The sequence below is a fragment of the Olea europaea genome, unplaced genomic scaffold (genome assembly GCF_002742605.1).
Source record: "Olea europaea var. sylvestris unplaced genomic scaffold, O_europaea_v1 scaffold842, whole genome shotgun sequence".
NCBI lineage: Eukaryota > Viridiplantae > Streptophyta > Magnoliopsida > Lamiales > Oleaceae > Olea > Olea europaea.
In genome coordinates this window covers 203,208-214,341 of record NW_019266865.1, presented here as the reverse complement: position 1 = coordinate 214,341, position 11,134 = coordinate 203,208, and the positions used below count along the sequence as shown (strand labels likewise).

Here is an 11,134-nt window from a genome sequence, read left to right as displayed (position 1 = left end):
AGAGTCCTGGCCGGTTCCTAGCCTCTTCCTCCCTCCTTTGTGGCCTACTTCTAGGCGGGGCAGCGCGGGGGGCATTTTCATGCCTTCTCTCCGGCTGTTGGGGCATCGGAGGTGGAGGCTGTGGCCTCGTCCGATGCTGCTGAGCCTACTGTTGACTAGGCCTTGGTTCCGCAGGGCTGATTCTATCAAAAACACTTCCTGCTCTCCTCTCTCTTTGGTCTTGCTCATACGGAGGTGGAAAGCTATCATGGCTCATTTGGACCTCGGAGGGTCGGCCAGATGCATAATTGGAGGAAATGTCAACTCCCACTTCCCTCTCGAATGGGCTTTCACCTCGGCCATAGTCTGGCGAGGCAACCGTATGACTTTGGACTTCGTCCTCTTGCTGATAGTGCCCATGGGGGGCATATGGGGGAATGGGGAAACCTCATTGGCCTTGCATCTGAGCCATGAGCTCCCTCATGGCCAAGTTTTGGTTGGCTATATCCCTCATGTTGGTTGCCATGGTAGCCATTTCTCTTGATAGTCGTGTTGTCGCACTCATCCCACCTCTCCTTTGGTGGTGGTGGAGCCTCTGCCGAGCTGCTGGGACAGCAGGCTGGGGAGGCACATTCGTATTTTCTCTTACCCTCCTTGGGTCAGTATCTTCATTAGAACTCATTTTTTCCTTTATCAAACCTAGATTTCTCCAAGTGGTAGGGGTTCCTCCTGCTCTTTTTCGAGAACAAATCCTTTTTCAAGGGGGGTTGCCCAAATATTTTTTTTTTAGTAAGCTTTTACCACAAGATTGCTCGTGGTTATGGTATGGTTTCCCACAGACGACGCCAATCTGTTGACCCCAAAAAGTGCGCCAACAGATGCCGGTCCCACCCGCGCTTGCGTGGGCGAATGTCCAACACGCTAAGACACGTGGACGGTCTAAAACAAGCGGTTCAAAGGGGTGTGGGAGTAGCCCAACGACGCGGGACGGTGACGTTCGGAATCCGGCGGGTTGTTCGTAATCCGATTGTACAATAATTACCAACCGGTGCTTGTAGATGTATATGTCAAAGTGTATAGATTCGATTTGTGTATTGCAAGCACGTGAGAGAGAGTTTGAGTAAAATGTAGTCTTTAGTATTGATTCTTGCATTAGCCTTTTACATTATACAATAGGGGTATTTATAGTGATACATATGGAATGGGAGCCCTTGGATGAAGTGGTACGTGGCCTCATCTCCTTAGTTCAAATGTCTGTTCTTAGGCATGGGATTTGACTTGCTAGCTTACGGCGCATTTATTGCTTGTGCAGGGCCTCCATGCTAGTGACAAGACTTGACCTTTATGCTTATGAAAAACATTCCATCAATCATTCGAATAAGATCTGTGCAGGCGATCTCTTGGGAGAAGTGACCATGGAGGATGTTTCCTTGTGGTTGAGGCTCGCGCATCAACTTCGGGGCTTCGTCCATTCGAGGGCCTCAGCTACAACCAAAAGCTTCCACGCCTCGAGCCATGGGCCTCGGTTAGAAGCAGTTCGGATATAACCCACCTCGGCAATGTGGGCCACCTTGGCAGGAATGCCACGTGGATCAGGATGAGTAGGCCACTGGCCCAGGTGGGTAGGACAGGTATGACAACACGCAACAGAATCAATGATGAATAACTTTATTGAATTATGTTTTGGATTATTCTATATATATACATCAAGGTTTACACCATGTTGTATATAATGCCAAATTCTGATGTACCTGAATTAAAATTTGTCTTGAATTTTTTATCTTATTTTCATCTTTATGGTATTTTCAGGATTTGACATACACTCCTATAAATACTAGACTCTTTTTTAATGTTTTATATTACTAAAATATAGAATAATTGTGTGGACAAAATTATTGTATTTGTTTTCTTCATATTAGTCAATTCAATAAAATACTTCATTCCTCTATCAAATTATTCTCTGTCTTTTATCTTATTGCTTGTTTCAATCATATACTTCAATCGTGTCATATATATTATCTCGATCCATTTTATTTCTCAACAAGTGGTATTAGAGCAATTGATTGTGATTTGTTTTAGATTTTTATTATTGATGGCAACCATGAAATATGAAATCCACTTTTGGTTCACAATACAAGATTCTTGTTATGGCAAGTGAAAATGTGAGCTATAATTGTGCAAATAAATTTGGATGATGCGTTGTTGGGATTTGACAAAATACCATCAATTTAGACGAGAAAGGAAAAACAACAGAAGGGTATGAAAAGCCATTCCACATATCTATCTTCATCTGTCTAACAATATTTTTCAAGACGTTTTGAAGGAGAAAACGACAGCTTGATTGTGGTTGTTGAAGTTATTTTCCTCAAAAACAAGGAAAATATTTTCTTTAAAGATGGGTGATTTTTATTTTCCATGTAATTCACCCTCTCTTTCTCTGTCTTATCTATCGACCCTCGCTCATCCACCCAACAATAAAAAATGGACAATTATAATATTTTCTAAATTGAAAATTAAATCAATTAAACACATTTAAAAAATAATTTACATACAAATAAGTTCTAAGCAATTTTCTTTCTATACAAATTTTATGGTCGCAATCAAACGTTCCCTAAGTTAAATTTGTGTGACTCCGACTTGCTTTGTCTATCTTTTCAATTTCAAAACCTAAATGGAGAAATATATTAAATTGAAGCTTATTTCCACAAGATGTATCCTGAAGGCGAACCTTGAAACATAGTCAAGTTGTATCAGCAAAGTTTGTGTCAATCCAAATAAGTGCCAATGGATAACAAGTTGTAATTACAACACGTTAAATTGTTGGATTTCGCTAATGTTTGCTTCGTCAATTTAAGTGGAAAAATGGAGAAATATGGTAATTTCAAATTTAACGTAATAAAAAAGTAATACAATTTTGCAGATTTCTTTAGGCACACAGTATTATAACACTATGAGCCTGTTTGAGCCCACTATATTCTAATAATGCATTTTAGAATAATAAATTGATAGAGAATGTATAGTTAAAAAATAAAGAAAAAATTTGAATTTACGTATAATATTATTTTATCAAAAAATATGTAGTTGAAATGAAGATAAAAAAATATATTTTAAAAATAATGAAAATCAAAAAACGGCATAACTCTCTCTCTCTCTCTCTCTCTCTCTCTCTCTCTCTCTCTCTCTCGCGCGCGTTGAATANCATATCCACCACTAGGTGCAGCATTAGGCGCCGCAGGTAATCCCAAGATTATTTGATTGGCTGGAATCGACATCCATTGTTTCGATCTAGCTAATAGATTGTCAGCATTATCAGTGTAATGACATTGTGGATTATTGTAAAATTGTATCCAAACATACTCAAAAAGACCAGTTTGAATACAATTTTATGTGATTGAAATAATGTTAAAATACTGTTTAAGAATGTATTTTTTTCAAAGAATGTGACTCAAATAAGGGCGTAATGTATGGGAACCCATTTTCCAGTCAATTATTCCAAAGTCAGTCTTCGCCTCCCATATTTGCTTGGAAAGTTCAAATTGTCAATGAGTCAAGAAAATGTATGGTTTTCTAACAAGGTGAATCTATTTTTTTAATTTTTTTTAATGTAATTTTGGAACCAAATGGTACGTTAACTATACTTTAAAAATGCTATCTCATTCCGAAACTTTGAAAATATATTATTTCCATAATTCAAAAAAAGTTTTTGCAATTCTTTTTATTTTTTAATAGTGATAGATAGGGCTTCAGTTGGCTTTTGCAAACGCTACACTTTATAAAATATGGAGAAAACTTTACGAGAATTTTATGAAACTTTTCGACCAATTTACTCGGAAAATTTGATTAGAAGTTTCACTTTATTCTGGACTTTGTAGCAAGCTTCAGGTGAAAACTAACTTAATTACATGCTTTAAACCAACATAAGATTAACAAAATATTAGAGTTGGAATCAATGATAAATGACTTTTTTGAAAAAATTATTGAATTATGTTTTGGATTATTCTATATATATTCATCAAGATATATACCCTAATGTATATAATGCCAAACTCTGATGTGCCCATAGTAAAATCTCTCTTGGATTTTTTTTTTATCTTATTTTCATCTTTATGGTATTTTCAGGGTTTGGCATATACTCCTATAAATACTAGACTCTTTTTTAATGTTTTGTATTACTGAATTATAAAATAATTGTGTAGGCAAAATTATTGTATTTGTTTTCTTCATATTAGTTAATTCAATAAAATATTTCATTCCTCTGTCAAATTATTCTTTGTATTTTATCTTGTTATTTTTTCAATCATATACTTCAGTCGTGTCATATGTATATTACATCGATCCATTTTATTTCTCAACAAGTGGTATCAAAGTTATTGGTTGTGATTTGTTTCAAATTTTTGTTATTGATGGCAACCATGGAGTATGAAATCCACTTTTGGTTCACAATAAAAGATTCTTGTTATGGCAAGTGAAAATGTAAGTTATAATCGCGCAAATAAATTTGGATGATGTGTTGTTGGGAATTGACAAAATACCATCAATTTAGATGAGAAAGGAAAAACAACAGAAGGGTCGGAAGACACTTTCACAAATCTATATTCATCTATCTAACAATATTTTTCAAGACGTTTTGAAGGAGAAAACAACAGCTGGATTGTGGTTGAAGTTATTTTCCTCAAAAACAAGGAAAATATTTTCTTTAGAGATGGGTGATTTTTATTTTTCATGTAATTCACCCTCTCATTCTCTGTCTTATCCATCTACCCTCGCTCATCCACCCAACAATAAAAAATGGACAACTATAATGTTTTATAAGTTGAAAATTATATCAATCAAACACATTTAAAAAATAATTTACATACAAATAAGTTCTAGGCAATTTTCTATCTATACAAATTTTATATTCGCAATCAAACATTCTTTTGACCTCGAGAATTGGACCCTCAACGTGGCAAACGGATAGCTAATCCACGTAATCCTCTCTGTGCACAATAACTCACGATCGGAACCAGCGGCAGTGGTGGCGGCTGCATACACTCTGACGATCAAGTCAGCGTTGAGTGATCGGAATAGTGCTCAAGTTATGCAAGAGAGTGGGGAGGAGAATATATATTTCTTAGTATGGAGAGCTAAGTTAATAGTTTCATTACCTCTGTCTCTCGCCAAACCTTGGGTATTTATAGATGTAAAGCACCAGTTAGATGTGAGACACGTGTATGCATCCGATGGTGTGAGGCGTCCGCTCATAGACGTCAATCAGTCGCGTCTAGAGTGGACGGGTAATTAGTCCTTCTGAATTGAGTTGACATAAAGTCGATATGTCACATCAACTGGACCTATGGAGACGTCACATCAATTGATTTTCGAAGATATCTTTCTAACAGTGGCAGCGGAGGGATCTGTTAAGGAAGTGCTCGAGGTGTTCAACACTTCGAAGTTGAGGGACACTTTGAATAATTCAGTGGATCTACGCTTCACCTTGCTGAGGTCGTCAGGAGTGGGGCATCACTTCGGAACCACTTCGGATGAACACTTGACACTTCGGGGAGTGGCATGACTATTTCTTCGAAGTGATTTAGCTAGGGGATGGACACGTGGGAGTGGTGTGACAGTTTTTTCGAAGTGATTTAACTAGGGGTGTAATACGTTCCCGAAGTTAAATTTGTGTGACTCCGACTTGCTTTGTCTATCTTTTCAATTTCAAAACCTAAATGGAGAAATATATTAATTTGAAACTTATTTCCACGAGATGTATCCTGAAGGCGAACCTTGAAACATAGTCAAGTTGTATCAGCAAAGTTTGTGTCAATCCAAATAAGTGCCAATGGATAACAAGTTGTAATTACAACACGTTAAATTGTCGGATTTCGCTGATGTTTGCTTCGTCAATTTAAGTGGAAAAGTGGAGAAATATTGTAATTTCAAATTTAACGTAATGAAAAAGTAATAAGTTTTTGCAGATTTCTTTAGGCACACAATATTATAGGACTATGATCCTGTCTAAGCCCACTATTTTCTAATAATACATTTTGGAATAATAGATTGAGAATGTTGGTATAGATCGACCATAGTCAGTACAAGTAATTCAAGAACACCAAACATGTTCGACCATAGTCAGTCAATATGTGCAATATTTTCTCCAATTTTGAGTCTCTTATAATGATCCAAACTGGCGTCATAAAGATTTTACAAAGAAAATGCGTTACACGACACAATCATATATAAATCCTTCTCTATTTCATCCCAATCTTTAAAATGAACATTGAAGTCTAACAGAATGATATAGATCAAATCAAACTGTTTCCAGTCAAGGGGGTGTTCGAGAGCCCTTTTTATGTAAAAATACATTTTAGAATAGTAAATTGATGTGAAATGTGTGGTTGAAAAATAAGGAAATTTTTTTTATTTACGTGTAATATTATTTTAATAAAGAATATGTGGTTAGAAAGAAGAGAGAGAAAAATGCATTTTAAAAAAATGGATACCAAACATGGCCTATAAATGGATCAAACTGTGGTCAAAATCAAAGTTCAAGTAATAATCAATTAAGTTTATCTGGGAAGCTCTTTTACATGAATGGTGTGGCCGCATGGATGGTTATTAGGGTGAGTTTACCAATTGAGAATGTTGCTATAGATCGAAGATCGATATTGCGTAGAACTCGTACCCACTTGAATTATCAACTCGCTTTTGAGAGTCTTTAATTTAAGTCCTTTAATTTGTAATTTTATTAAACTCAAGTCACCTGATTTGTAATCTCCTCGATATTATGTTTTTTTTATAATCCTGTTCAGCTTTTCATTGATATTTTGCATTGTGACTTTTGAAACTAGTCAAGTGCTGTATTATGTAAAAATTTGAACAGAATATTAAGCTGCTAAGATATATAATCCAATGAAAAGGCTTCACCTTTTTTATTTCTTTTGTTTTATATAGTAGGTAGCATTACACTTCGTAGTCGAAATCAAAATATTTTAGTAGCATCACTAAAATATAAAATAAAGTCAACGAAATATGCATCTCTGTCCCATCAAGGAACAAACAATTAATCTTTCTCTTAGACGCTGCTTTTGATGGTTGAACTATAGCTTTCATCGAAAAATTTATTCCACAGCATGACCCCTCCATATTTTGAGGAAGATTTGATAATTGGAAGAACCTGATTGATAAGCACATCTGGTGGCACATATCCACCACTAGGTGCAGCATCAGGCGCCGCAGGTAATCCCAAGAATATTTGATTGGCTTGAATCGACATCCATTGGTTCCAACTAGCTAATAGATTGTCAGCATTGTCAGCGTAATGACATTGTGGATTATTGTAAAATTGTATCCAAACATAGTCGAAAAGGCCAGTTTGAATAGCAGTGTCAAGATTCGCATCCGGGGTTCGACACTGAGGTGCTGCAGCTAAGTGTACATTTTGTGAGTCGAACCCTTTAAGTGCCCTGTCGAAAACATTTTGTATAAATAAGTTTGTCGATACTAAAACTTTTAAATGTTGGAGCAGGCAAAAAACTTGCATTCTAGGCTCGTCCCAGCTTATTTTTGAAAACTATGAATAAGTCAAGATTTTGATAAGAAAAATGAATTTGATTTACACGTTAATTTAAATAATTTTTTCTAATAATTTAGTTTAAATGAGGAGGTTCAATACCTGGCTAGCTCATCCCAGTATTGGCCTGATCCCGACTCAATGTCAAAGTCAATGCCATCCAAAACAGCATCCCCCAGTGGCCTCGACCCAGATTGGCCACCTAAATAGTTGGCCCAAAGATAATTTGCGACATCTCGTGCATCATCTGGAGACGAAAGTGTGTAACTCCCTGCTTCACCTCCAAGGGAGAGGAGTACTTTGATTCCTTGACCTTGGCAAGCTCGGATTTCGTCGCTTAAACTAGTGCAAGTGCCCAAGTTGGGTTCACAGTGCCCAGCTAAATTCAGCACTGGGGTCTGACCATTGCCAAAGGTAATCAAGAAAGCAATATTCACAAACTCATAGTTTCCAGTGGCGCAGGTGTCTGCTAAGGTTCCTTCATTGCCATTTTGTCCCCAGTAGATTGCAATTCCACTGGCATTTGAGGACCTAAAGAAAAAAGACGCAATTAAGATTGATAATATCAAGATTTGAACTTGTGAATACACTGCCATAATTCATAAATTCTTATGTTTGGTTGCTTTTTTGTTTTTACCAAGCTTGCCCTTTTATAAGGTGCAAAGACTAAGCTAGTCTACAGACTTGCGGTAATTAGGGGAATTGCAGTGTTAACTCCTCATATATTGTTCTAATAGTAAGTTGATCCTAAACATTTTATTATAGTTGCATTCGTCTCCAATGAATGACAGAAATCATTTAAATATTTATGATATTCCAGTATATGAAAAGGAATAAGCTATTTGGACATTGGAGACTGGGTGTGCAAAAATGCTGAAAACTAATTTGCTCCTTTTTAAAAAAGTGAAGTCTAAATCACCACGGCAATAGGTTGGGACCAACTAAACAATTTTCCGTGGAAAATGAGGGTTTTGTCGGTGTAATGATGGGAACACATTTTCTAGTCAATTATTTCAAAGTCAGTCTTCGTCTCCCACTTAATTGTTTGGAAAGTTCAAATCGTCAATGAGTCAAGAAAATGTACGGTTTTCTAACACGCTGAATTTATTATTATTATTATTATTATTATTATTATTATTATTATTATTATTATAATTTTGGAACCGAATGGTACGTTACCTATACTCTTAAAATGCTATCATGCTCCGAAACTTTGAAAATATATTATTTCCATAATTCAAAAAAAGTTTTTATAATTCTTTTTATTTTTTAATAATGACAGATGGGGCTAGGAGTGGGCGCGGATGGATTCGATTCTAAAGAGAACTGAACCAAACCAAAATTTTTAGGTATTTAGTAAATGGAACCGTCGGGTCCAAATATAATTATGGAACCGTTCGGGTTCGGTTCCGTTCCGTTCGATTCTGTACTATAATTAAATTTTTTAATATTTATAACAACATTATATAAATACAACTAATGACACGTTCAATGGTTTTGAAATGTCAGAGACTAGTAGACTACCTTGTTCAAATGATCGCTACGATCAAAATTTCGGTTGGCGAAGGTCACAGTTTCGATCGGAGGTCACAACGTCGGTCGACGATTGTATAGGTTTTGGAATGTCAACGAGGCTGCGAGAGTCGAGACAGCATTATGCACTTTAGTATATGTGTTTAGGATTATTTAGTGAGTTAGATCTTGTTGGGCTAAGAAATGAGATAATAAAATGGGTAATTGGGCCAAAAATTAAAAAATTAGAAATGAAACAAATTATTAGGCCAAAAATTGAATTTAGAAATTGTTAATTTGTTTAGAAAAAATTAAAATTAAAATAATTTAATTTATTCAATATAAAAAAAATTAGAAAGATCCGGTTCTTATTCGATTCTTCAGTTCTTGGTCTAGAACTGAGAATCGAACCGTACCCATCGATTCTCAATTCAGATATCCGTTCGGGTATTTAATTTGATAAGAACCGCCGAATTCGATTCGGTTCGATCGGTTAGGTTCGGAAGATTTGCCCAACCCTAAATAGGGCTTTAGTTCACTTTTGCAAAAGCTACGCTTAATAAAATATGGAGAAAACTTTACAAGAATTTTATAAAACTTTTTGACCTATTTACTTGGGAACTTTGATTAGAAGTTTCACTTTATTCTGGGCTTTTTAGCGAACCCATTTTTTACCAACAAATCCTCTTCTAAGATAGATAGTATAGAAAAAATTTTAAAATTAGCTAAACAGATACAAATAATAGGAGAAGATCCTATAAAACATTGGAATAAAAATAAAATAGAAGCAAAATTAGAAATAATAAATGAAAATATAAAAATTAGAACAATAGAAATAAAACATACGAATCATGATATAGAAGATTTTAACATACAAATTAAAGAATTATTAAATTTAAAAATAATAAGACCGTCTAATAGTCAACACAGTTCAACAGCTTTTATGGTTAGAAATCATAGTGAAATAAAAAAAGGAAAAACAAGAATGGTTATAAACTATAAAAGATTAAATGATAATACTGTAGAAGATAGATATAAGATACTAGATAAAGATATGCTAATAAATAAAATACAAAATAACAATATATTTTTTAAATTTGATTGTAAATCTGGATTTTGACAAATAAAAATGGCAAAAGATTATATTCCTTGGACAACTTTCACTACTCCATTAGGACACTTTGAATGGCTAGTTATGCCTTTTGGATTAAAAATGCACCTTCTATTTTTCAAAGAAAGATGGATAGTATATTTAATTCTCTTCCATTTGCTTGTGTATATATAGATGATATTCTAGTACATTGTAAAAATTATAAAGAATATATGAAACATCTAGAGATAGCATTGAATAAATTTATAGAAAATGATTTAATTATAAGTAAAATGAAGAGGGAAATAAATAAACAAAAAATTGAATTTTTAGGAATAATTTTAGGAGAAGGAAAGATTCGGTTACAGCCATATATAGTACAGACAATTTTACAATTTCCAGACAAAATTGAAAAAACCAAAAATTACAAGCTTTTTTAGGAATATTAAATTATGCTATATATTTTATTAAAGATTTAGGAAGGAAAGTAGGACTATTGTCTAGTAAAGGACAAAAAATTTTAGTCAATCAGATATAGAATTAATTAAAAAGATAAAAGCAGAAGTTAAAAAATTACCACCATTAGAATTAACATTAGATAGTAAATATAAAATAATCGAAACAGATGGATGTGAATTAGGATGGGGAGAAATTTTATATTCCAAACCAAATAAATATAATGATAAAAAAGAAGAAAAAATTTATAGATATGCTAATGAAAAATACCAGATAAAAGAAAACTATTTAACTAGTTTAGATTATGAAATAATGGCCATCATACATAGTATAGAAACCTTTAAGTAATTTTTAAACACTAAATTTACAATTAGGACAGATTGTGAAGTTATAGTAAAATTTATTAAAAAGATAAATTTCAATAAGATAAGACATAAAAGATAGTTGAAATTATATGAGATATTAAACAGTTATAAAATTAATATAGAACATATTGACATAAAAAATAATATTTTAGCAGATAATTTCAGTACGCTGGTTATTAA

General features: G+C 34.1%; 1 protein-coding gene across 1 annotated transcript; it reads right to left on the bottom strand.

The window, feature by feature from the left end:
* Window positions 1-6,863: 6,863 nt before the first annotated feature.
* On the bottom strand, window positions 6,864-8,162 carry LOC111391839 (acidic endochitinase-like). The gene is made up of 2 exons (XM_023017113.1): window positions 7,634-8,162; window positions 6,864-7,424 (listed from the first exon to the last, which is right to left on the bottom strand). The coding sequence occupies exons 1-2, from the start codon at window positions 8,125-8,127 to the stop codon at window positions 7,034-7,036; spliced, it is 885 nt and encodes a 294-aa protein (XP_022872881.1). The 5' UTR covers window positions 8,128-8,162; the 3' UTR covers window positions 6,864-7,033.
* Window positions 8,163-11,134: the final 2,972 nt, after the last annotated feature.

Excerpts from the sequence above, each read along its gene's own strand:
- LOC111391839 (XM_023017113.1), bottom strand. The coding sequence starts at position 8,127 with ATGGCAGTGTATTCACAAGTTCAAATCTTGATATTATCAATCTTAATT. Across the intron at positions 7,425-7,633 it reads TACTGGGATGAGCTAGCCAG|GGCACTTAAAGGGTTCGACT; the intron begins GTATTGAACCTC and ends TGTTTTCGACAG.